This window comes from Mobula hypostoma, chromosome 14, assembly GCF_963921235.1.
Source record: "Mobula hypostoma chromosome 14, sMobHyp1.1, whole genome shotgun sequence".
Lineage (NCBI taxonomy): Eukaryota > Metazoa > Chordata > Chondrichthyes > Myliobatiformes > Myliobatidae > Mobula > Mobula hypostoma.
The window spans coordinates 24,244,425-24,269,256 of NC_086110.1; the positions used below are offsets into that span (position 1 = coordinate 24,244,425).

The 24,832-nt window shown below is 41.6% G+C and overlaps 1 protein-coding gene across 2 annotated transcripts in view; it reads right to left on the reverse strand.

Annotated features, from left to right (window-relative positions):
- The window catches only part of nfatc3a (nuclear factor of activated T cells 3a), a 181,114-nt gene that overhangs the window by 51,877 nt on the left and 104,405 nt on the right, over positions 1–24,832 (reverse strand). For both annotated transcript variants that reach the window (XM_063066830.1, XM_063066829.1), the window contains exon 9: positions 11,885–12,646. In XM_063066830.1, the coding sequence (XP_062922900.1) occupies positions 11,885–12,646 (762 nt within the window). The remainder of the gene's footprint in view (positions 1–11,884; positions 12,647–24,832) is intronic.

A 24,832-nucleotide genomic window follows, 5' to 3' on the forward strand; every position in this document is an offset into this window, starting at 1 on the left:
ATGTACACAAAATGGCTAAGGACGTAAGAACATAAATAGGAGCAGGAGTAGGCCATCTGACCCATCAAGCCTGCTCTGCCATCAATAAGACCTTGGATGATATGGCCGAGGACCATTGCTTCATCTACTGCATTTTCCCCATAACCCTTAATTCCCCTGCAAATACAAAATTCTACCTAACTGTATCTTAACAACTCACACAAGATGCTGGAGGAACTGTATCTTAATTGTATTTAATGAGGCAGCCTCGACTGCTTCCCTGGGCAGAGAATTCCACCGATTGACTACTCTCTGCGAAAAGCAGTTTCCCTTCATCTCCATCCTAAATATAGTCCCAGAGTCTTGAGGTTATGTCCCCTAGTTCTAGTCTCACACACCAGTGGAAACAACTTACCTGTCTTTATCTTATCTAACCCTTTCATAATTTTGTGTTTCTATTACAGCCCCTCTCATTCTCCTGAATTCCAGCAGTGCCCTCCAACAACTAGTAGCATCTTACTTTGCACTATGACGACAGTCAATGGAAAGCTTTCTAAACTGTCATTGATTTTAACTTAATAGCTGACCTTTGATACCATGGGGTCAAATGCTGCTGTTGTCAAATGAGGTTACTCTCAATTCACCTCAAGAATTCAGAGCTCTTATTTTGTCTGTGTTTGAACCAGGGCTATAATGCAGTCTAGAGCACAAGACCATAAGACATAGGAGCAGAATTAGGCTATTCCACCCATCGAGTCTGCTCTGCCATTCCATCATGGCTGATCCCAGATCCCACTCAACCCCATACACCTGCCTTCTTACCATGTCTTTTGATGCCCTGACCGGTCAGGAAACTATTAACTTCCAACTTAACTATACCCAGACACTTGGCCTCCACCGCAGTCTGTGGCAGAGAATTCCACAGATTCACTCCTCTCTGGCTAAAAAAAAAATCCTCCTTATCTCTGTTCTAAAAGATCACCCCTCAATTTTGAGACTGTGTCCTCCAGTTCTAGGTACCCCACCATAGGAAACATCCTTAATACAAGAGGTAAGGGATGGGAAGTTCAAGGAGGATATTAGAGGAAGGTTTTCTACTCAGAGAGTGGTTGGTGCGTGGAACGCACTGCCTGAGTCAGTGGTGGAGGCAGATACACTGGTGAAGTTTAAGAGACTACTAGACAGGTATATGGAGGAATTTAAGGTGGAGGCTTATATGGGAGGCAGGGTTTGAGGGTCAGCACAACATTGTGGGCTGAAGGGCCTGTACTGTGCTGTACTACTCTATGTTCTATCCTCTCCAAATCCACCCTATCTAGTCCATTCAACATTCTGTAGGTTTCAATGAGATCCCCACGCATTCTTCTAAATTCCAGTGAGCACAGGCCCAAAGCTGCCAAACACTCCTCATATGTTAACCCCTTCATTCCATGAACCTCCTCTGGATTCTCTCAAATGACAACACATCCTTTTTTGCCCATTCTTCCAATTTGTCTAAGCCCTGTTGTAATCACATTGCTTCCTCAGCACTACCCACCCCTCCACCTATTTTCATATCATCCACAAACTTTGCCACAAAGCCATCAATTCCATTATCCAAATCACTGACAAACAATTTGAAAAATAGTGGTCCCATTGATCCCCGAGGAACAGCACTAGTCACTGGCAGCCAACCAGGAAAGGCCCCCCTTATTCCCACTCACTGCCTCCTGCCTGCCAGCCATTCCACTATCCATGCCAATATCTTTTCTGTAACGCCATAGGATTTTATATTGTTAAGCAGCCTCATGTGTGGCACCTTATCAAATGCCATTTAAAAATCCATGTAAATGACATCTACTGCTCCTCTTTTGTCCACCCTGCTTGTTACTTCCTTGAAGAACTCATAACAGATTTGTCAGGCAAGATTTCCCTTTACAGAAACCATGCTGACTTTGACTTATTTTATCATTAGTCTCCAAGTACCCCAAAACCCCATCCTTAATAATAGACTCCAACACTTTCCCAACCACTGAGGTTAGGCTAACTGGCTTGTAATTTCCTTTCTTTTGCCTTTCTTCCTTCTTAAAGGGTGGAGTGACATTTACAATCTTCCAGATCTCTGAGACCATGCCAGAATCCAGTGATCCTTAAAAGATCATTACCAACGCATCCGTTACCTCTTCAGCAATTTCTCTCAGAACTGGGATGTAGTCCATCTGGTCCAGGTGATTTATCCACCTTAAGACCTTTGAGTTTTCCTAGCACTTCCCCCTTTGTAATTGCAATGGCACTCACTCCTGCTCCCTGAGACTCACAGACCTCTGACACACTGCCAGTGTCTTCAACCAAGAAGACAGATGCAAAGTACCCATCAGGTTCATCTGTTATTTCTTTGTCCCCCATTGCTACCTCACCGGCATCATTTCCTGTGGTCCAATATCAACTCTCAACTCACTTTTACTCTTTATATAACTGAAAAAACTTTTAGTATCTTGTAGCTTTTTTAGTTACCTTTTGTTCGATTTTAAAAACTTCCCAATCATCCAACTTCCTACTCACATTTGCTACCTTATGTGCTCTTTCCATGGCTTTTATGCAGTCCTTAACTTCCCTTGTCAGCGACAATTGCTTACCACTGCCTGTCGAGAACAACTTCTTCTACAGAACTTATCTATCCTGTGCCTTGTAAACTATTCCAAGAAATTTCAGCCACCTTTACTCTGCTGTCATCCCCGCCAGTATCCTCCTCCAATCCACCCGGGCAAACTCCTCCCTCATGCCTCTGTAATTCCTTTTATTCCATTGCAATACTGATACATGGGACTTATGTTTCTCCCTCTCAAATTGTAGTACAATTTCAATCGTTATGACCACTACCTCCCAAGGGGGTCCTTTACGTTTAGCTCCCCAAAAAGATGTGGGTTATTATACAACACCCAATCTAGGATAGCCCTTCCCTGAGTAGGTTTGAGCACAAGCTGCTCTAAAAAGCCATCTCAGAGGTATTCAACAACTTCCCTCGCTTACGATCCAACACCAACTTGATTTTCCCAATCTGATTGCATATTGAAGTCCTCCATTACGACTATAACATTACCCTTATTACATGGCTTTTCCAGCTCCCTCTGCAATCTCAACTCCACATCTTGGCTACTACTTTGAGGCCTATTTATGATTCCCATTGTGTTTTTTTTTAAACCCTTACACAAAGATTCAACATTCTCTGACCCTATGTCACCTCTTTCTAAAGATGTAATTCCAACTCTTACCAAGAGCCACACCACCGCCTATGCCTTCCTTTCAATACATAGAATATACTTTGATGTTGAGTTCCCAACTGTGACTTTCTTTCAGCCACAACTAGTGATGTCCACAACATCATACCAACCAATCTCTAATTGTGCCACGACCTTGTCCACCTTATTCTGAACGTTACGCACATTTAAATACCGCACTTAAGTCTTGCATTCTTTGTTCTTTTGAATTTTACTTCTGTGGTACAATTCAACTCTTTCTTCTGTCTGCATTTGTACCCAATCATTGGCTTGTCCTTCCTTACGATCATGTTACAACCATCATCTACTTCTAAACCTGCTGGCTCATCCTCAGCTCCACCATGCTGGTTCCTAGCACCCTGCCATGTTAGTTTAAACCACTCTCAACAGCTCTAGTAAACCTGCCCACAAGAATATTGGTCCCCCTCAGATTCAAGTGCAACCTGTCCCTTTTGTACAGGTCACACCTGCTCCAGAAGAAGTCTGCAAAGAGGACCTGGTGAAACCCAAATTTGGCAGATAGCAGCTTATCAGCTAATTAACACAGCTTGGTAGCACTGTTAATATATTTCATTGCATTCCTGAAGACAGAGAGAAAACAGAAAATAATTTGCCATATTAGCAAATTCCTAGGCAACTTTTTACATTACTATGTAGATTATCACTGCAGCTGCATTGGAACTGCCTGACAAGAAACACATCACACATCATTACCTCTGCTGTGTCCTTAGCTTACTGATACCAAAGAAAGGAATTGTTTTCGTCAAAGACTGGTTTCCATGTTAGTGGGAACTATGGGAAGGTCAATGCACTACTTTAGGCTGACGATGTATATAAAATGCTTCAGCTTTACCTCAGCACTAATGTACTGGTCTCCATCAATGTTAAGTGCTCCTGGGTAGCAGTTTATTTGTCCACTCCCATTTGATACAAAATATAGCAGGACTGCTGAGCACTGAAGAGATTATTCGGTTATAGATACATTAGCTCTTGTCTATTGCACACTTCATTATTTGCCAAGTATGTCATCCTGTATTACAAGTTCATCATTTTGTTGTTCTGGTGCGTTATTTTAAAATAAAAGGGTAATACTAATGGATTAAAAAATGTCTATAATCAAAACCAACAGAACAGAGTTCTACTGAATCTGAAAGTGTGCTCATACTATTCTGAAAAACTAGATTTTTGAAATATTATATGTGGATCAATAGTCTTTTCAAGTTGGATTAGATACTCTGACTGTAAACCAAAATAAAATCTGAATGAGATACAATATGATTGAACTTTTAAATAATAACCAAAGCAGCACAAGCCAAAGATATTTTATATAGCTGCCAAAGTTTCCCTTCCCCGTTTAGGACTTCTGCAGTTTCACTTCTAAAATATATAAAGCATTCTCTGGAACTTGAAGTATTGGTCTTTTCTCTGGTCAACAAAACTTGTGCAGAATTCCATTATCTGCTAACTAGCTAATCACAGGGGGGAAAAAAACGTTCTACATCAAATAATATTAAACAATGTAGTACCAAGGAACTCTTACAAGACTATGTAGACCAAAGACTATGGGGACCTAGTAGCTGAGTTGTATCCTGCAAAACAAGATGGTCGTGCACATCCGAAGTTCATGCAGGGGTTCTCTGGGAAAGCATCTTCAACTAGTTGATTCATCAATAATAAAACCTGCATAGGTTCTGTTGCAGGCCTGCACAATTATGTTAACAGGCACCAGATGATGTTCTTTTAAAAACAAGATACTCCCTTGCATTCTAACATTCTGTTGCCAAGTCCCCAGATATCAAACCTGACAGGTTGTCACCATGTAGAGTATATGCTGAGAACCCTGTAATAAGAGTTACTGACTGAATCCACAGAAGTGGTCAGGAATATAATCAAATATTAACTGCACTAATAAAGCTCAATACCTCTCAAGACTATGTATTAAAGATTCACCAAAGTCAGATGAAATTTGCAATGCAGAGAAAATGCAAGTCCTTTACCACAACCATACTCAGCACTTAACTTATTCAAATTCTGCTAAAAAGTCATATACTCTTTCATTGTGGCTGCAGTATATGAATTGAAAGACAATTCAAAAAGTACTTCCTTCCTCTGTGATTTCTACCAAAAAGAGCATTCAGTTTTGGTAATAAAATTACCTTCCAAGTTGCTCTATCAAATTATATATCAGTCTGAGCTGAACCTATATTATTGTTGTGCTCTCACTACCCAATCTGTATTTAAGAGACAGTCTTATAAAACCAGCTCAAACGCACATTAGTAGTAGAGAAAAAAATGCTGCAGACTATGCACTTGGAAAATAATACGATATGGATTAATAAAAGGGGTAACCAACCATTTGTTGATGTTTTTTAAGGTTGTATCTAGCAGGGCAATAAAAGCAAACTAACTGATGTGTGGCATTAAGACTTGATTTTGACCTGGATATCTAACATCTTACCCTTTTTCAGACCGGGTTAATAATCTAAAATGTCTTTAACAATCATCATTGTGGAAACATCACGAAAAGAGTGCAGAATTCAAGGCAGCTTACACCTCTACAGAACTATGGGTGTGTGCTAATTATATTCTTACAAGGATTCAAAACAGATTAAAACAAAAACATATTGCAAAGTATATCCATGCACAATTTGCAACCAACGTATTTTCATTGATGTGCCACAAAGCAACCTCCTCAATGATAAATTTTAAATTGTTGGAGAGTACTGAATTTACTCTCATTGTAATCAAAATCTTTTGTTTAAATAATAATTGCTTTGGTAAAGAAATATTAATAGTTCTTAAATATTTATGAATCCCAAAACCAAAAAGTTTAATTTTAATTCAAATACGCTGTCAGGAAGAATGTTTCCTTGATAATTTGTTTGGCAACAGGGATGCTCCTAAAAGTGAAACAATACTTATATTGCTGTGTTTCTAGCAGTTTTCAGCAGTCATCCAGACCTAGCCACCTGTGGTCCCTATCCGTCTCCAAGCAGAACGCAGAGCCAAAATAAACTTTTCTTCATGGCTGATGAAAACTGCTGAATGCAGCATTAGAAAACACTGATCTTCAGAGTACAAGTATTGGTGAATGGGGTCAATGGGAGAAATATAATACTGCTACTTTGATACTGTTGCAAGTTAATTCGGTGAGAGGTGATTCTGTTCCCATACACATATGGCTTTTCAAAATTATTACCAAGGGTGTGGCATTGCAAGGCAGCTCTGCTGAGTGTGAAATCAAGGATACATCCAGTTTTCTACATAATCACATGTAGGAAGTGTTTCCACCTGCAGCAGCTTGAGCTCCAGGTAGTGAATGCTTGGAAATCTCTAACATGTAAGAGTTGAGGAGGCTAAATCATTAGAATTACCTGAGGAACCAGATACATTTTTGAAAGATCAGGGAATTGAGGGTTACATGGCCCACTGGCTTTTCACCATTAAATCGAATGTTTTGACTGAAAGGTCCAAACATGTTATTTCCTGAAGAAGTGTTTCAGCCCGAAACGTTGACTATTTATTCATTTCCATAGATGCTGCCTGACCTGCTGAGTTTCTCCAGTATTTTCTGTGTGTCACTCTGGATTTTCAGCATCTGAAGAATAATTGTGTTATAGTTCCACATTTGCTGACAATGCTAAGTCAGATGGGTTTATGAGCAGCGAGGGTCAATGTAAAGAGCCTTCAAAGAGACATAGATGAGAACATGGCAGAAAAATGGAAGGTCATCCACTTTGATGTACCCATAACACAAAAGGGTAGTGTCAATGTGTGAACAGACACAAGTTTGTACACAAGTCATTTAAAACCAAAGTGCAGATGCAACAAGCAATTAAAAGGACAAATGGTATATTTTACTGGGATTAGAATATAGGAGAAAGAGGTACTATTGAAATTGTACAGTGGCTTCATAAGACTACACTTGATGTATTATGTAGTTATGGTTCCCTAACCAAAGGATGTTTTTACCTTTAAGGGAGTGCAGCAAAGATTCCAGATTGGTCCCAGGTTTAGCAGGATTGTTATGAAGAAAGATTAAGTAGGCTAGGGATGTATTCTCTCAAGTTTAGAAAAATAAGAGGAGATATCATTGGGACATAAAAAAAAATCTTAGGAGTTTCAGAGGCTATTTCCAGGCTGCATTGAGTATTTGACACACATTTCAGAATTAAGAGGTAGGCTGTTTGGTACAGAGATGGGGAGAAACTTCTGTGCTCAAGTGGATGACAAACTTTTGAAGGGCTGCGTAGTAGCTGTGTTCAAAACAGAAACTGTCAGATTTCTTTTCAGGATCTGTCACTCAGCATAGTCAAGAATAAGACCAGACTTACCTACATGAGAACTGCTCAACATCAGCAATTTTGCTGCAGCCAGCTCAATTCAGCCCACTGGGTTTAGTGGTGAAGCTCAGTGGTGGGCAGGATGGCAGCATAGTACAATCACGTTACATAGACAGCAATCACCAATCAGGGTTCGAATTTCTGCTGCTGTCTGCAAGGTGTTTGTACATTCTCTTATGACCACGTGGGGTTCCTCCGGTTTCCTCCCGCATTCCACAGACATAGTGTGGTGACACTTGCAGGCTGCCTCAGCACAATCCCCCGATTATTCTGGTCGTTGACCCAAAATGACACATTTCACTTTATGTTTTGATATACATGTGACAAACAAAGCCAATCTTTTAAAAATCTTTAATCTTTAGATGAATCAGAGTTCCTTCACAAGCTTTACGTAACTGGGTGATCGACATCAAAAAAGAAATTGCTCCTGAACATGTGTCATGTATATAGTTAATGGCTGTGCATTTTGTAACTACATTTCCAGAGGTCAACTTCAATTTCTGTTCTAACAAAATTTCCAGTTCAAGGATGACTGACCTTGTGGAATATTTTAGAACTTCCTATTGCCCAACCTTAAACCTCTAAGGTTAGTAAATGTAGGCGAGAGAGAATTTAGTGTGACTGGTATAAACCTAATTTTCTCCAAGATTATATTCAAGAACTGAAGGATGAGACAATATAATAGTTTTAACAAAGAAGGAAATAACATTCTTTTCTTTCACAGTAAAGAAAGAGCTGTTGAAAACAAAAAGACTTTAAAAGTTAGCTTCAGGAAAAACGTAGAGGAATATTAGTAAAAGAAAGCTGCTCTCATTGTAACATTAGAATGCCCAAATTTACTCATGGCATTTCAACATAGATGCATGCTAAAAAAATTCTTTAAAAAATCTTTAATTAAGGGACAATTCTGCAGTGATTAGAAACAGCATAAGCAGCTGTTGATAAAATCAATCCTGATATAATAAACAATGCCTTTCATTTGTTTGGAAAGCAGGTGCTATTAATAGTTCCACCATTAACAATTACAACTATTCTAAACCCATTGTTCTATTTATTGCTTCTTAACCATGCTGTCATTCTATTCCTTTTCTTCTCATGTTATCATGCCCTTTTCTTTCTTTTATTCCCTGCCCCACCTTTCCACACCTCCGTTCTTGTTTAAAACTACAAGGTTCAAAGTTCAAAATAAATTTATTATCAAAGAATGCCTATTTCACCACATGCAACCACAAGATTCATTTTCTTGTGGCATACACAGTCAACACAAGATATGGTGTGAGCAGAATTATCTGCAGCTTAATGTGAAAAAGACTAAGGAGCTGGTGGTAGAACTGAGGAGAGCTAAGGTACCGGTGACCCCTGTTTCCATCCAGGGGGTCAGTGTGGACATGGTGGATGATTACAAATACCTGGGGATACGAATTGACAATAAACTGGACTGGTCAAAGAATACTGGGGCTGTCTACAAGAAGGGTCAGAGCCGTCTCTATTTCCTGAGGAGACTGAGGTCCTTTAACATCTGCCGGACGATGCTGAGGATGTTCTACGAGTCTGTGGTGGCCAGTGATATCATGTTTGCTGTTGTGTGCTAGGGCAACAGGCTGAGGGTAGCAGACACCAACAGGATCAACAAACTCATTCGTAAGGTCAGTGATGTTGTGGGGATGGAACTGGACTCTCTCACGGTGGTGTCTGAAAAGAGGATGCTGTCCAAGTTGCATGCCATCTTGGTTAATGTCTCCCATCCACTACATAATGTACTGGGTGGGCACAGGAGTACATTCAGCCAGAGACTCATTCCACCGAGATGCAACACAGAGCATCATAGGAAGTCATTCCTGCCTGCGGCCATCAAACTTTACAACTCCTCCCTTGGAGGGTCAGACATCCTGAGCCAATAAGCTGGTCCTGGACTTATTTCATAATTTACTGGCATAACTTACATATTACTATTTAACTATTTATGGTTCTATTACTATTTATTATTTATGGTGCAACTGTAACAAATACCAATTTCCCCCACGATCAATAAAGTATGACTATGACTAAATACAGGAAATGTAATAGAATCAATGGAAGAACTCAACCAACAGGACAAACAACCAATGTGCAAAAATAAACAAACTGTGAAAATATAAAGGGAGAAAAATAAATAGATAAGCAATAGATAGAGAACATGAGATGAAGAGTCATTGAAAGTGAGTTCAGTTCAATGGGAACAGTTCAGTGATGAGCGGGTGAAGTTGTGTGAAATTATCACCTTTGGTTCAATAGCCTGATGGTTGAGGGATAATAATTTTTCCTGAACCTGATGGTGTGGGTCCTGAAGCTCCTGTACTTCCTTCCTGATGGCAGCAGTGAGAAGAGAGCATGGACTGAATGGTGGGGGTCCTTGATGATAATTCCTGTGACAGCATTCCGTGTGGATGTGCTCAATGGTGGGGAAGGCTTTACCCGTGATGGACTGGGCTGTATCCGTTCAAGGGTATTGGTGTTTCCATGCCAGGCTGTGATACAACCAGTCAAAATGCACTCCACCACACATTTATAGAAGAGTGTCAAAGTTTGAGATGATGTGCCAAATCTGCACAACTATCTAAGAAAGTAGAGGCAATGCCATGCTTTCATCACAACTGAACTTGTGTCCTGGGCCCTTTGAAATTATAATATAGAGGAATTGAAAGTTCCCAGTCCTATCCACGTCTGATTCCACCACCACCAACGCACCCCCCCCCCCGATGAGGACTGGCTCAATTACTTCTGGTTTCCTCCTCCTGAAGTCAACAATCATCCCCTTGGGTGAGAGGTTGTTGTGTCACCACTCAGCCAGATTTTCTATCTCCCTCCTCTATGCTGATTCATCACCACCCTTGATTCAGTCAACAACAGTGGTGTCATCAGCAAACTTAAATATGGCATTGCAGCTATGCTTAGCCTCACAGTTATAAGTATTAAGTGAGTAAAGTGAGTAGAGCAAGGGGCTAAGCACATAGCCTTGTAGTGCATTTGTGCTGAGGGGGATTGTGGAAGACATGCTGTTGCCAATCTGAAACTGACTTGGTTCTGAAAGTGAGGAAATAGAGTACCTAATTGCACAAGAAGGTACTGAAGCCTAGAAATTGAAGCTTATTGTTAGTTTTGAGGAAGTGATAGTATTGAATTCCAAGCTGTAGTCAATGAAGAGCATCCTGATGTCTGTTCAGTTGTTCCAGGATTGAGTGAAGAGCTAATGACCTGTTGTAACTGTAGGCAGATTAGAGTAGATACAAGTCGCTTCTCAGGCAGGAGTTGATCTATTTCATCACCAACTTCTCAAAGCACCTCATCACTGTGGATTTAAGTGCCATCGGACAATAGTCATTGGGCCAGGTTACCACATTCTTCTTAGACACCAGTGTAATTGAAGCCTACTTTACTACTCAGTCAGTAACCCTGCCTGAGCCAGGTGCTTGCCATGGGTTCAACTTCCTGAAGGATGCCTCAGAGACTGAAATCACAGTCATCGGGGACTGTGGGTGTTTGGGAAGATGCCTCTATGTTTTGATGGTCAAAGTGAGCATAAAAGGCATTGAGCTTAGCTGGGAGCAAAGCCTTGTTATCACCTATGCTGCTTGGTTTAACTGAGTAGGAGGTGATAGCATTCAAACCCTGCCACAGCTGTTGAGCATCCTTCAGTAATACAAGTTTGGTCCCGAATTGCACTTCACATGAAATGGCTCACCAGAGATCGTACCTAGACCTCCTGTACTTAACTTGCTCGCCAAACTTGAATGCCACTGATCTGGCCCTCAGCAGAATGCTAATCTCTAAAAAGTATTCAACACATTGCTGCTGAATGAAAAGAGTATATTTTCTCTGCTGCATAGTTATTGTCTTACCTATTTCTGAAACAGTTTCTGTTTTCAGACTTCTTTTCTGAACCAGCAATCATGTCCTTGCTGACATTCGCATCATGTGGGATCCTTAGCATGAGGTTTAACACTTGAACTTTTAGGCAGTTCAGTCAGTAAAAAAATTAAACAATTATCTTAAATTGTAAGATAATTAGCATTTTGTAAGATAGGATTGAGAAAAATTTGATGGCAAAAGAAATATTTTTTCTATTAATGGTTACCTACAATGCAGATTCTTCTTAAAGAAATGCATTAAAAGCACAATTTTAATGAAGTGCAAGAGCTTAGTAGTAGTAGTAAAGTGAAAACTTATTAGGATGAGTACTCGTACCTTTTCTAAATTTGTATACCATTTCTTTGGTAACAATATTCTTTCAAAGAATAAGCGTTTAAACTAAGTTGGATTACTTACCATCATCAAGTGTTATATCCTGCAGTCCAATAGTCTGGAAAGGTAGCTCATTATCCTCTGGCTCTTGTTTAATATTCAACGAAGCTCTCTCTGGTGTTGAAAATGGGGATGGATTACATACATTGTGATGTGTCAATGGAGGGGGTCCTGAAAGGCTGGCTAAACTTGTATTGTGCAGCTGTGGTGAGGATTGTCCAGAATGTGATGAATGTCCCAAAGGATGCGCTGCTGTTGGAGATGGTGATGAACCTGGGCCTGGATTTGGAGAACAGTACATTTGTTGCATTTGATGACATCCCATGTTAATTTGAAGTGGACCAGCTACATCAGGCTGATAAGATATTCTCTCATATACATGGCTAGAAACCGAATTTATGGGAAGACCTGATTGTCCATTATATATCATGTTAGATTGCATAGGCTGGTAAGGAGGACCAATAGGTGGAGCTGGTTTTGGGAAAGACTGATGCCCCAGGGGAGTTATAACAGGGCATTCAGAACCTGGACTAATGCTTCTTGTTGGCAGATGTGGCAAACATGTTACTGGTGAAGAAATCATCGATGTGTAAGTTTGCTGCAGAGGAGGTCCAAGGTTCCTCTGTGAAACAGATGTCAAATTTTCATGGTGTCCACTATCCGAGGAAGGCAGCTGAGATCCAACTTGATGTAGACCAGATATATTAGCAGTGTGCGCAACAGACAACGGAAGAGTAGGAATAGTGGGTAATTCTATCTCATCAGTATGTTCCCGCTTGATTAAAACTGCAAAGGTAAAAATAAATTTAAGACTAGAAACAGGCATATGTCACAAGTGCACCAAATCACTCTAATTTTGCCTCTATTTCTTCTTAAATATCTAGATTCATGCTTCGACACTATTTCTCTTTGAATTTGGGAACTCAAGCTTAGAAGACATTTATCCAAAGAAAGAACCTGTAGATATTAAAACTTACACTGTGTCTAAAGTATATAGTCTAAGCTGACATTTTAATGTTGCTTTTAACGACAGAGCATACAAAGCATACAAAGATTCTACACATTATTAAATACTTGTAATAATTTATCCCCCTCAAATAACACCATTAAGGCAAAAAATAATAATTAAATTTTATTTCTAAGATGAAAGTTAAAGAGATAAAAGTTTATTTTGAGCACTCATGTACATGATCATATCTGAATGTACTGTACATTTCTTTAAACATCTGAAATAACGAATCTAAACTAACTATTTAAAATCAAGAACTATCAGAGGTTAACTTGATGTTGTTGTGTGACACCTAAGTACAACCACAACTTCTATACCAACATTATTGGAGAGAGATCAGGGCTGTGCAATTTGCTCAAATTTCCGACTTCCTGAACCTAAGCAAAATGAAAACCACGTTAAACATCCCTATTCTTTATTAATCAAACAAAACTGAGAATAAAATTACCTAGTCTTTGTTTTCTAATCATATCAGAAAAACCTATTTATCCACTACGTCAACAATATTATTAAACACAATATGAATTTTATAATTAAGGGAAATCACCTGGAAGGTTTGTTAAAATACTTTAGAAATTGATTTAAACGAACAGAAACAGAACCCACTGATTTCTGTTCTACTGCCACTAATCATAGATTTTAATTTTTAAAACGCAAAACTTTTGCGCAATAAGCGTGTTGAGCAGTACAGTATGTGAAGACAGCTGCTTCATAATTCAGTCTTGCAGACGAATGCCCTTGGTTTTCAAGCAAATTCAGCCCTACAAGTCATGAATTTGTTTTTAAACTGGATGACCAACATTACAGGTGATCCCTATATAAATTTTCTCAACTGAACACATTACCCTTTAAAATAAGCCCTTTAATAGCACTGTTGATATCACTTAAGTAAATAGTTGCAATAAGAGCAAATTAACTACAAAAAAAAATTCAGCAAGTATTAAATCTGAAAGATTAACTCAAATCAAAGGTGATCAGTATTTAAATATTAGTTTATTATAATCAGCCCATATTCACAAATGGTCTTAAGCCATTTTTTTGTTTGTGCATTTTACAAACTGGTAGAGGATCAAAACAGTATAGCACAGTGCAGAAAGAGTTAAATAAAATTCCAAACCAAATATTTTTCTCCATGCTGTACAGCCAAATGATATCAAAAACTTCAAAGCACTGGTAGTTTGATTCCATTTAAACATATCAAATGATTTGTGAACCCTGACAACAAACATTAACAGCTGCGTTCAACATCTCAACCCAAATTAATTTTCGAGATGCACACATAAATGTCACTTTCACTCTATTTAATGTTCCATTTAGTAGCTTTATATTCACTAAACATTTGATCTTATAAAATTTGTTCTCTTATAGATTCATTTAAATACCATGACACAGAAATGCCCATTCAAACCATCCTATCTGTTATCAGTTGAAAAAGAACCATTGAAACAAGTTCTTCCTTCCAGTACCAGGTCCATACCCCACCAATCACTGCTCTTACACTTGTATAAGCATCTTCCCAACTTACTTCGTTCTAAAAAAAATACTCCAGCCACTTTCCTTTCCTTATAATAAACTCTTCCAGTCTGCTGAAAAGATTTTTTTCTCTTCAACAGAATCACATTTTGCCCAATATATGGTGACCAGAAATAAACTTAATAAAGTTGTCGTCTAAGTAGTATTATATTTCGAGGGGAAAAAATCTGTTATATTCTACACTTCAACTAGTAAAGGAAATAATACATCTTGCCTATTGATCTGTCCTGCAACCTTTAAGGATTAATGGACATAAACTTCAAGGTCTCTTTGTTCCTCCACCACACTCAATATCCGATTTATTGTATTTCACTACCTTGTTGCATTTTTCCAAATGTATTATCTTATACTTCTTCGAAATAACTTCAATGGTGACATTTTTCCTGACTGATCAAGCAGCCCAAAGATTTCTATTTACTTTTAGTTAAACAGCTAATTTTTGTATCAAATGAAGTTTTAGAATCATGACCGTACATACATGTCAAAATTGTTCATATCTGTTCAAACAAGGTGTCAGGTACCTACCTCAGGGAACATGCCTGACAACCTACCTGCAAAACACTAGCCATCCATTATCTTTGTTATGTCCCACTAAGCCAATTATGCATCCAATTTGCTACCATTTCTCTTTCATTTCTTTGATCAGCCTGACATTTGGGCCCCTTGCAAAAGTCATGCTTTAGTCCTGTAGACTAAATTATTGCCAATTGCTCCTTGAAATCACCTTAAAAAAAGTTCAAATCAAGATAGTCAGAAAGAACCTTCCCTTAACAAATTCACATTGACTGTTCCTAATTAAACTGTGCTTTTCAAAACCTACAACACAATACAGGCCCTTCAGTCCACAATGCTGTGCCGAACATGTACGTACTTCAGAGATTACCTAGGGTTACCCACAGCCCTCTATTTTTTTGAGCTCCATGTACCTATCCAGGAGCATCTTAAAAGACCCTATTGTATCTACCTCCACCACCATCGCTGGCAGCCCATTCCACGCACTCACCAATCTCTACGTAAAAAACTTACCCCCGACATCTCCTCTGTACCTACTTCCAAGCACCTTAAAACTCTGTCCTCTTGTGTTAGCCATTTCAGCCCCAGGAAAAAGCCTCCGACTATCCACACCATCAATGCTTTTCATCATCTTATACACCTCTATCAGGTCACCTATGTCACTCCAAGAAGAAAAGGCCAAGTTCAGTCAACTGATTCTCATAAGGTATGATCCCCAATCCAGGCAACATCCTTGTAAATCTCCTATGCACCCTTTCTATAGTTTACACATCCTTCTTGTAGTGAGGTGACCAGAACTGAGCACAGTACTCCAAGTGGGGTCTGATGAGGGTCCTATATAGCTGTAACATTACCTCACAGCTCTTGAACTCAATCCCACAGTTTATGAAGGCCAATACACCGTATCTCTTCTTAACTACACAGTCAATCTGCGCAGCAGCTTTCAGTGTCCTATGGACTCAGACCCCAAGATCCCTCTGATCCTTCACACTGCCAAGAGTCTTACCGTTAATACTATACTCTGCCATTATAATTGACCAACCAAAATGAACCACCTCACACTTATCTGGGTTGAACTCCATCTGCTACTTCTCAGCCCAGTTTTGCATCCTATGTCCCGCTGTAACTTCTGACAGCCCTCCACACTACCCACAACACCCCCCTACCTTTGTGCCACCCATCCCTCCATCTCCTCATCCAGGTTATTTATAACAATCACAAAGAGAAGGGGTCCCAGAACAGATCCCTCCTGTGGGCAAGCCAGTTCTGGATCCACAAAGCAATGTCCCCTTGGATCCCATGCCTCCTTACTTCCTCAATAAGCTTTGCATGGGGTACCTTATCAAATGCCTTGCTAAAATCCATATGCACTACAACTACTGCTCTACTTTCATCAATGTGTTTAGTCACATCCTCAAAAAATTCAAATCAGGGCCATAAGGGATGACCTCTCTTTGACAAACCCATGCTAACTATTCCCAATCATATTATGCTTCTCCAAATGTTCATAAATCCTGCCTCTCAGGATTTTCTCCATCAATTTATCAACCACTTACTGGTCTACGATTTCCTGGTCTACTCCCTTTCTTGAATAAGGGAACAACATCCGCAAACCTCCAATCCTCCGGAACCTCTCCCTTCCCCACTGATGATGCAAAGATCGTTGCCAGAGGCTCAGCAATCTCCTCCCTCACCTTCCACAGTAGCCTGGGGTATATCTCATCTGGTCCCAGAGACCTATCCAACTTGGTGCTTTCCAAAAGCTCCAGCACATCCTCTTTCTTAATGTCTAAATGCTCAAGCTTTTCAATCCGTTGTAAGTCATCCCTACAATCGCCAAGATCCTTTTTATTACGACACAGAAAGTACTCAGGAAGCTGAATAGGCTAAAGGTAGATAAATCTCCTGGACCAGATGGAATGCACCCTCGGGTTCTGAAGGAAGTAGCTGTGGAGATTGTGGAGGCATTAGCAATGATCTTTGAAAAGTCGATAGATTCTGGCATGGTTCCAGAAGACTGGAAGATTGCCAATGTCACTCCGCTATTTAAGAAGGGGGCAAGGAAGCAAAAAGGAAATTATAGACCTGTTAGCTTGACATCAGTGGTTGGGAAGTTGTTGGAGTCGATTGTCATGGATGAGGTTACAGAGTACCTGGAGGCATATGACAAGATAGGCAGAACTCAGCATGGATTCCTTAAAGGAAAATCCTGCCTGTCAAACCTAGTACAATTTTTTGAGGAAATTACCAGTAGGCTAGACAAGGGAGATGCAGTGGATGTTGTATATTTGGATTTTCAGAAGGCCTTTGACAAGGTGCCACACATGAGGTTCCTTAACAAGAGCCCATGGAATTACAGGAAAGTTACTTACATACGTGGATAGAGCGTTGGCTGATTGGCAGGAAACAGAGAGTGGGAATAAAGGGATCCTATTCTGGTTGACTGCCGGTTACCAGTGGTGTTCCACAGGGATCAGTGTTGGGGCCGCTTCTTTTTACATTGTACATCAACGATTTGGATTATGGAATAGTTGGCTTTGTGGCTAAGTTTGCTGACGATACGAAGATAGGTGGAGGGGTCGGTAGTGCTGAGGAAACGGAGAGTCTGCAGAGAGACTTGGATAGATTGGAAGAATGGGCAGAGAAGTGGCAAATGAAGTACAATGTTGGAAAGTGTACGGTTATGCACTTTGGCAGAAAAAATAAACGGGCAGACTATTATTTAAATGGGAAAAGAATTCAAAGTTCTGAGATGCAACAGGACTTGGGAGTCCTTGTACAGGATACCCTTAAAGTTAACCTCCAGGTTGAGTCAGTAGTGAAGGCAGCAAATGCAATGTTGGCATTCATTTCTAGAGGAATAGAGTATAGGAGCAGGGATGTGATGTTGAGGCTCTATAAGGCGCTGGTGAGACCTCACTTGGAGTACTGTGGGCAGTTTTGGTCTCCTTATTTAAGAAAGGATGTGCTGACGTTGGAGAGGGTACAGAGAAGATTCACTAGAATGACTCCGGGAATGAGAGGGTTAACATATGAGGAACGTTTGTCCGCTCTTGGACTGTATTCCTTGGAGTTTAGAAGAATGAGGGGAGACCTCATAGAAACATTTCGAATGTTGAAAGGCATGGACAGAGTGGATGTGGCAAAGTTGTTTCCCATGATGGAGGAGTCTAGTATGAGAGGGCATGACTTAAGGATTGAAGGGCGCCCATTCAGAACAGAAATGCGAAGAAATTTTTTTAGTCAGAGGGTGGTGAATCTATGGAATTTGTTGCCACGGGCAGCAGTGGAGGCCAAGTCATTGGGTGTATTTAAGGCAGAGATTGATAGGTATCTGAGTAGCCAGGGCATCAAAGGTTATGGTGAGAAGGCGGGGGAGTGGGACTAAATAGGAGAATGGATCAGCTCATGATAAAATGGCGGAGCAGACTCGATGGGATGAATGGCTTACTTCTGCTCCTTTGTCTTATGGTCTTTTCTATAGTGAATACTGAAGCAAAGTATTCATTAAGTATCTCTGCTATTTCCTTCGGTTCCGTACACACTTTTCCACTGTCACACTTGATTGGCCCTATTCTCTGACGTCTTATCCTCTTGCTCTTCACATACTTGTAGAATGCCTTGGGGTTTTCCTTAATCCTGCTCACCAAGGCCTTCTCATGGCCCCTTCTGGCTCTCCCTAATTTCATTCTTAAATTAGCTGCTAGCCTTATAATCTTCTAGATCTCTATCATTATCTAGTTTTTTGAACCTTTCATAAGCTTTTCTTTCCTTCTTGACTAGATTTTCAACAGTCTTTGTACACCACAGTTCCTGTACCCTACCATCCTTTCCCTGTCTCATTGGAACGTACCTGTGCAGAAGCCACGCAAATATCCCCTGAACATTTGCCACATTTCTGCCGTAGATTTTCCTGGAGCACACCTGTTCCCAATTTATGCTTCCAAGTTCCTGCCTGATACCTTCATATTTCCCCTTACTCCAATGAAATGCTTTCCTAACTGGTCTATTCCTATCCCTCTTCAATGCTATGGTAAAGGAGGTAGTGATCACAATTCTATCTCCAAAATGCTCTCCCACTGTGAGACCTGACACCTGACCAGGTTCATTTCCCAATACCAGATCAAGCACAGCCTCTCCTCTTGTAGGCTTACCTACATATTGTGTAGGTATCTGAATATACCTAACAAACTCCACCCCATCTAAACCCCTTGCTCGAGGGAGATGCCAATCAATATTTGGGAAATTAAAATCTCCCATGACAACCCTGTTATTATTACACCTTTCCAGAATCTGTCTCCCCATCTGCTCCTCAATGTCCCTGTTACTATTGGGTGGTTTATAAAAAATATCCCATAGAGTTATTGACCCCCTCCTGTTTCTAACTTCCACCCACAGAGATTCCGTAGACAACCCCTCCATGACTTCCTCCTTTTCTGCAGCCTTGACACTATCTCTGATCAGCAGTGCCACACACCCACCTCTTTTGCCTCCCTCCCTGTTCTTTCTGAAATATCTAAAGCCCAGCATTACAATTAACCATTCCTGCCCCTGAGCCATCCAAGTTTCTGTAAAGGCCACAACATCAGAGCTCCAAGTACTGATCCACACTCTAAACTCATCCACTTTGTTCATGATGCTTCTTGTATTAAAACAGACATACCTCAAACCATCGGTCTGAGCACATCCCTCCTCTATCACCTGCATATCCTCCCTCTCGTATTGTCTCCAAGCTTTCTCTATTTGTGAGCCAACAGCCCCTTCCTCCAACACACATCAAAGTTGCTGGTGAACGCAGCAGGCCAGGCAGCATCTATAGGAAGAGGCGCAGTCGACGTTTCAGGCCGAGACCCTTCGTCAGGACTAACTGAAGGAAGAGTGAGTAAGGGATTTGAAAGCTGGAGGGGGAGGGGGAGATGCAAAATGATAGGAGAAGACAGGAGGGGGAGGGATGGAGCCGAGAGCTGGACAGGTGATAGGCAGAAGGGGATACGAGAGGATCATGGGACAGGAGGTCCGGGAAGAAAGACGGGGGGGGGGGTGACCCAGAGGATGGGCAAGAGGTATATTCAGAGGGACAGAGGGAGAAAAAGGAGAGTGAGAGAAAGAATGTGTGCATAAAAAGGAGTAACAGATGGGGTACGAGGGGGAGGTGGGGCCTAGCGGAAGTTAGAGAAGTCAATGTTCATGCCATCAGGTTGGAGGCTACCCATACGGAATATAAGGTGTTGTTCCTCCAACCTGAGTGTGGCCTCATCTTTACAGTAGAGGAGGCCGTGGATAGACATGTCAGAATGGGAATGGGATGTGGAATTAAAATGTGTGGCCACTGGGAGATCCTGCTTTCTCTGGCGGACAGAGCGTAGATGTTCAGCGAAGCGGTCTCCCAGTCTGCGTCGGGTCTCACCAATATATAAAAGGCCACATCGGGAGCACCGGACGCAGTATATCACCCCAGTCGACTCACAGGTGAAGTGATGCCTCACCTGGAAGGACTGTTTGGGGCCCTGAATGGTGGTAAGGGAGGAAGTGTAAGGGCATGTGTAGCACTTGTTCCGCTTACACGGATAAGTGCCAGGAGGGAGATCAGTGGGGAGGGATGGGGGGGACGAATGGACAAGGGAGTTGTGCAGGGAGCGATCCCTGCGGAATGCAGAGAGAGGGGGGGAGGGAAAGATATGCTTAGTGGTGGGATCCCGTTGGAGGTGGCGGAAGTTACGGAGAATAATATGTTGGACCCGGAGGCTGGTGGGGTGGTAGGTGAGGACCAGGGGAACCCTATTCCTAGTGGGGTGGTGGGAGGATGGAGTGAGAGCAGATGTACGTGAAATGGGGGAGATGCGTTTAAGAGCAGAGTTGATAGTGGAGGAAGGGAAGCCCCTTTCTTTAAAAAATGAAGACATCTCCCTCGTCCTAGAATGAAAAGCCTCATCCTGAGAGCAGATGCGGCGGAGACGGAGGAATTGCGAGAAGGGGATGGCGTTTTTGCAAGAGACAGGGTGAGAAGAGGAATAGTCCAGATAGCTGTGAGAGTCAGTAGGCTTATAGTAGACATCAGTGGATAAGCTGTCTCCAGAGACAGAGACAGAAAGATCTAGAAAGGGGAGGGAGGTGTCGGAAATGGACCAGGTAAACTTGAGGGCAGGGTGAAAGTTGGAGGCAAAGTTAATAAAGTCAACGAGTTCTGCATGCGTGCAGGAAGCAGCGCCAATGCAGTCGTCGATGTAGCGAAGGAAAAGTGGGGGACAGATACCAGAATAGGCACGGAACATAGATTGTTCCACAAAACCAACAAAAAGGCAGGCATAGCTAGGACCCATACGGGTGCCCATAGCTACACCTTTAGTTTGGAGGAAATGGGAGGAGCAAAAGGAGAAATTATTAAGAGTAAGGACCAATTCTGCTAGACGGAGCAGAGTGGTGGTAGAGGGGAACTGATTAGGTCTGGAATCCAAAAAGAAGCGTAGAGCTTTGAGACCTTCCTGATGGGGGATGGAAGTATATAGGGACTGGACATCCATGGTGAAAATAAAGCGGTGAGTTTTGTTCACTCCGCCCGCCCCCCCCCCCCAAGCAATTCTAGTTTAAACTCTCCCCAATAGCAAACCTCCCTGCCAGGATACTGGTCCCCCTTGGATTCAAGGGCAGCTCGTACTTTTTGTACAGGTCATGCCTGCCCCAAAAGAGGTCCCAATGATCCAGAAATCTACATCCCTACCCCCCGCTCCAATCCCTCAGCCATGTATTTATCCTGCAGCTCACTCTATTCCTATACTCACTGTCGCATGGCACAGGCAGTAATCGCGAGATTACTATCTTGGAGGTCCCGCTTCTCCACTTCTTTCCTAACTCCCTGTAGTCTGTTTTCAGGAACTCCTCCCTTTTCCTACCTATGTCGTTGGTACCAATATGTACCACGACCTCTGGCTGTTTACTTTCCCGCTTCAGGATATCGTGGATGCGATCAGAAACACCCCAGACCCTGGCACCTGGGAGGCAAACTACCAACCGTGTTTCTTTCCTGCATCCACAGAATCAGCTGTCTGACCTCCTAACTATAGAGTCCCCTATCACTACTGCCATTCTCTTCCATTCCCTACCCTAACTCTGCCAGAGACGCAGCCACTGTTGCTTCCACAAGGTAGGTCGTACCCCCCAACAGTACTTAAACAGGAGTATTTATTGTTAAGGGGGACAGCCACAGGGGTACTCTCTAGTATCTGACCCTTGCCCTTCCCTCTCCTGACTGTTACCTTGGTTGCCATTTTAATGTCATGCGAGACTAAAGTCGCTTCTGCAAAGCATCAAAGATTTTTGTAGCTGATTGAATTCTCCTCTCAACTTCCAGATCTGATGAGTTGGTGTTGGTCACAGCTCTTCCTAAGTATATGAAAGAGTCAGAACATTTCAGTGCTACCCCATTGACCAATATGACTGGTGGTTGGATCTCACTGGGACTACACAGAGGAAGAGGCTGGTACAGAAGTTTGGTTTTGGAGACATTGATTCTTAGGCCAAAAAGAGTGGCAGCAAACAAGAAGCGGTCTACAATTTCTTGATATCACATTAACATCAATAGCAACCAGGGCTGAGTCGTCTGCATACAGAAATTCTCTGACACATATCTCTCTTGATTTGGTTGAGGCTTTGAGTCTTGACATGTTGAACAATTTTCCATCTGAGCGAGTCCTGATGTACACAGCTTTGTCCAAATTATGGTCCATTACTTCCAAAACTGCAGCAAGATATAGTGTGATCAAAGTTGAAGCAAGAATGCATCCCTGTTTTACCCCGTGGTTGACGGTGAAGGCTTCGCTAACGTCTCCTCCAATAGATACTTTGCCAGACATGTTCTCATGAAACAACTTGATCATCGTAACCAGCTTATCTGGACAGCCATAAATTTTGAGCACTTCCCAGAGTGTTTCTCTGTCCACCGCATCAAATCTTTGACAGAAATCAACAAAGGCAATGTACAATGGTTGCTGCTGTTCTACCACCTTCTCCTGGAGTTGCCTCAAAGTAAAAATCTTCCAGCCCTAAAGCCACAATGGCTTTCAGGAAGCACACCTTCTGAGATGATCTTGTATCTTCACCATAATCTTGCCAGCTGTGGACAGAAGGGAGATTCCTTGGTGGTTTCCACAAACGCTACGGTCGCCTTTCTTCTTGTAGATGGTGACTATCATCGCATCTTTGAAGTCCTGAGGGAGACATTGACTCTGCCAACAAGCATTATGTAAGTTCAACAGTTCAGTCTTCAGAGCAGGAACACCTTCCTTCAGTACATCTGATGGAAAGTCATCTTGCCCGGGTGCTTTACAACTTCTGGTATCTTTTCTGTCATAGTGATGAGTACACATAGCTCTTCTCGGTCTAGTTGTGAGCCTTTCACATGCATTGCGGTCAGCCGCACCTTCTTGGTTTAGAACGTTACAGAAGTGTACTCTCCACCGCTCAGTGATGTCTTTCCTGTCACCGCATAGCTTGCTCCCATCTGCAGTTTTTACTGGGGCCACTGTACTGCTTCTTGGACCATAGACAGCTTTCAGTCCTGAGAAGGGCCCATGGTAGTCATTCCTGTCTGACATTGCTTGCAGTTCTTCCGCTTGCTTATTCCACCAGTTGTTCTTCATAGCCTTGATCTCCCTTTGAAGTTTGGCTTTCACGGCCTTAAATGCTGCTTTGCTTCTTTCAGAGTTCTCTTTCAAGTGACAGATATAAAGCCTTATTTCATCTCCAACAGTTCTTGAATTGAATCATTTTGTTCTTATTATTACATTGATAATAAATGTATCAAAATATGTATGTTGTATACAAACTTTGAGATTCATTAAAGAATGAAAATTCAAATGTTCTTTGAATGTCTTCATCCTCTCCAGCTTACCTGTCTTTCCTATAACAGGATGACCAAAACTGTACACAATACTCGAAGTATGATTTCACCATCAACTTATACAACTGTAACATAATGTCCCTCTTCCCAAACTCAGTGTCCTGACCAATGAAGACCAGCATGCTATACACCTTCACCACCATCTACTAGTGTAGCCACTTTCAGCAAACTGGGCACTTGTACTCCCAGGTTCCTTCATTCGACAACACTTAATAGCACCCTGTTAATCATGGTATAGGTTCTACCCTGATTTGAATGCTCAGAATGCATCACTTCACACTTATCAGTTGAAATTCATTTGTCATTCTTCAGTCCATTACCATAACAGTTCAAGACTACTTTGTAATTCATTTTTAACCTGCTTCATTATCAACAAGACCTTCTAATTTAGTATCATCAGTAAACTTGCAGATTGTGCCTTGTACATTCACATCCAAAACATTTGTATAAATAATGAATAACAGAGGTCCCAACACTGATCCTTGGCACATTCCACAAGTCACAGGTCTCCAGTTAGAGACTCAACCTTCTACAATGAGCCCCTGCTTCTTCTCATCGAACCAATTCTGAATCCACCTCGCTATCTCCTTCCGATTCATGCAATCTAATCTTCCAGATCAGTTTACTATATGGGACCTTGTTAATGGCCTTTCTAAAGTCCATACCGACAACAACCACTGACCTACCTTCATCCATCCCCTTAGTTATCTCTTATAAAAACTCTAGAAGATTCATCATGAACAAAAACCTGATCTAGGCTTCACTATACAAATAATGGCAGACCTTGCCCTTCAGAGTTTCCCTTCAGTAACTTTTCTGCAACTGAAGACTCACCAGCTTGTAGTTCCCTGGCCTTTCATGCTAACCTTCCTGAACAACGGAACAACATAAGCCCACCTTCATCTTCCAGAATTTCACTAGTGGCAAACAAAGCAAGTATTTCTGCAAGGGCCTCCATGATTTTAGCCCTGCCTTCCTAGTAGATCCGGGGCTGCACTCAGTCAAGCCCTAGGGATTTGCC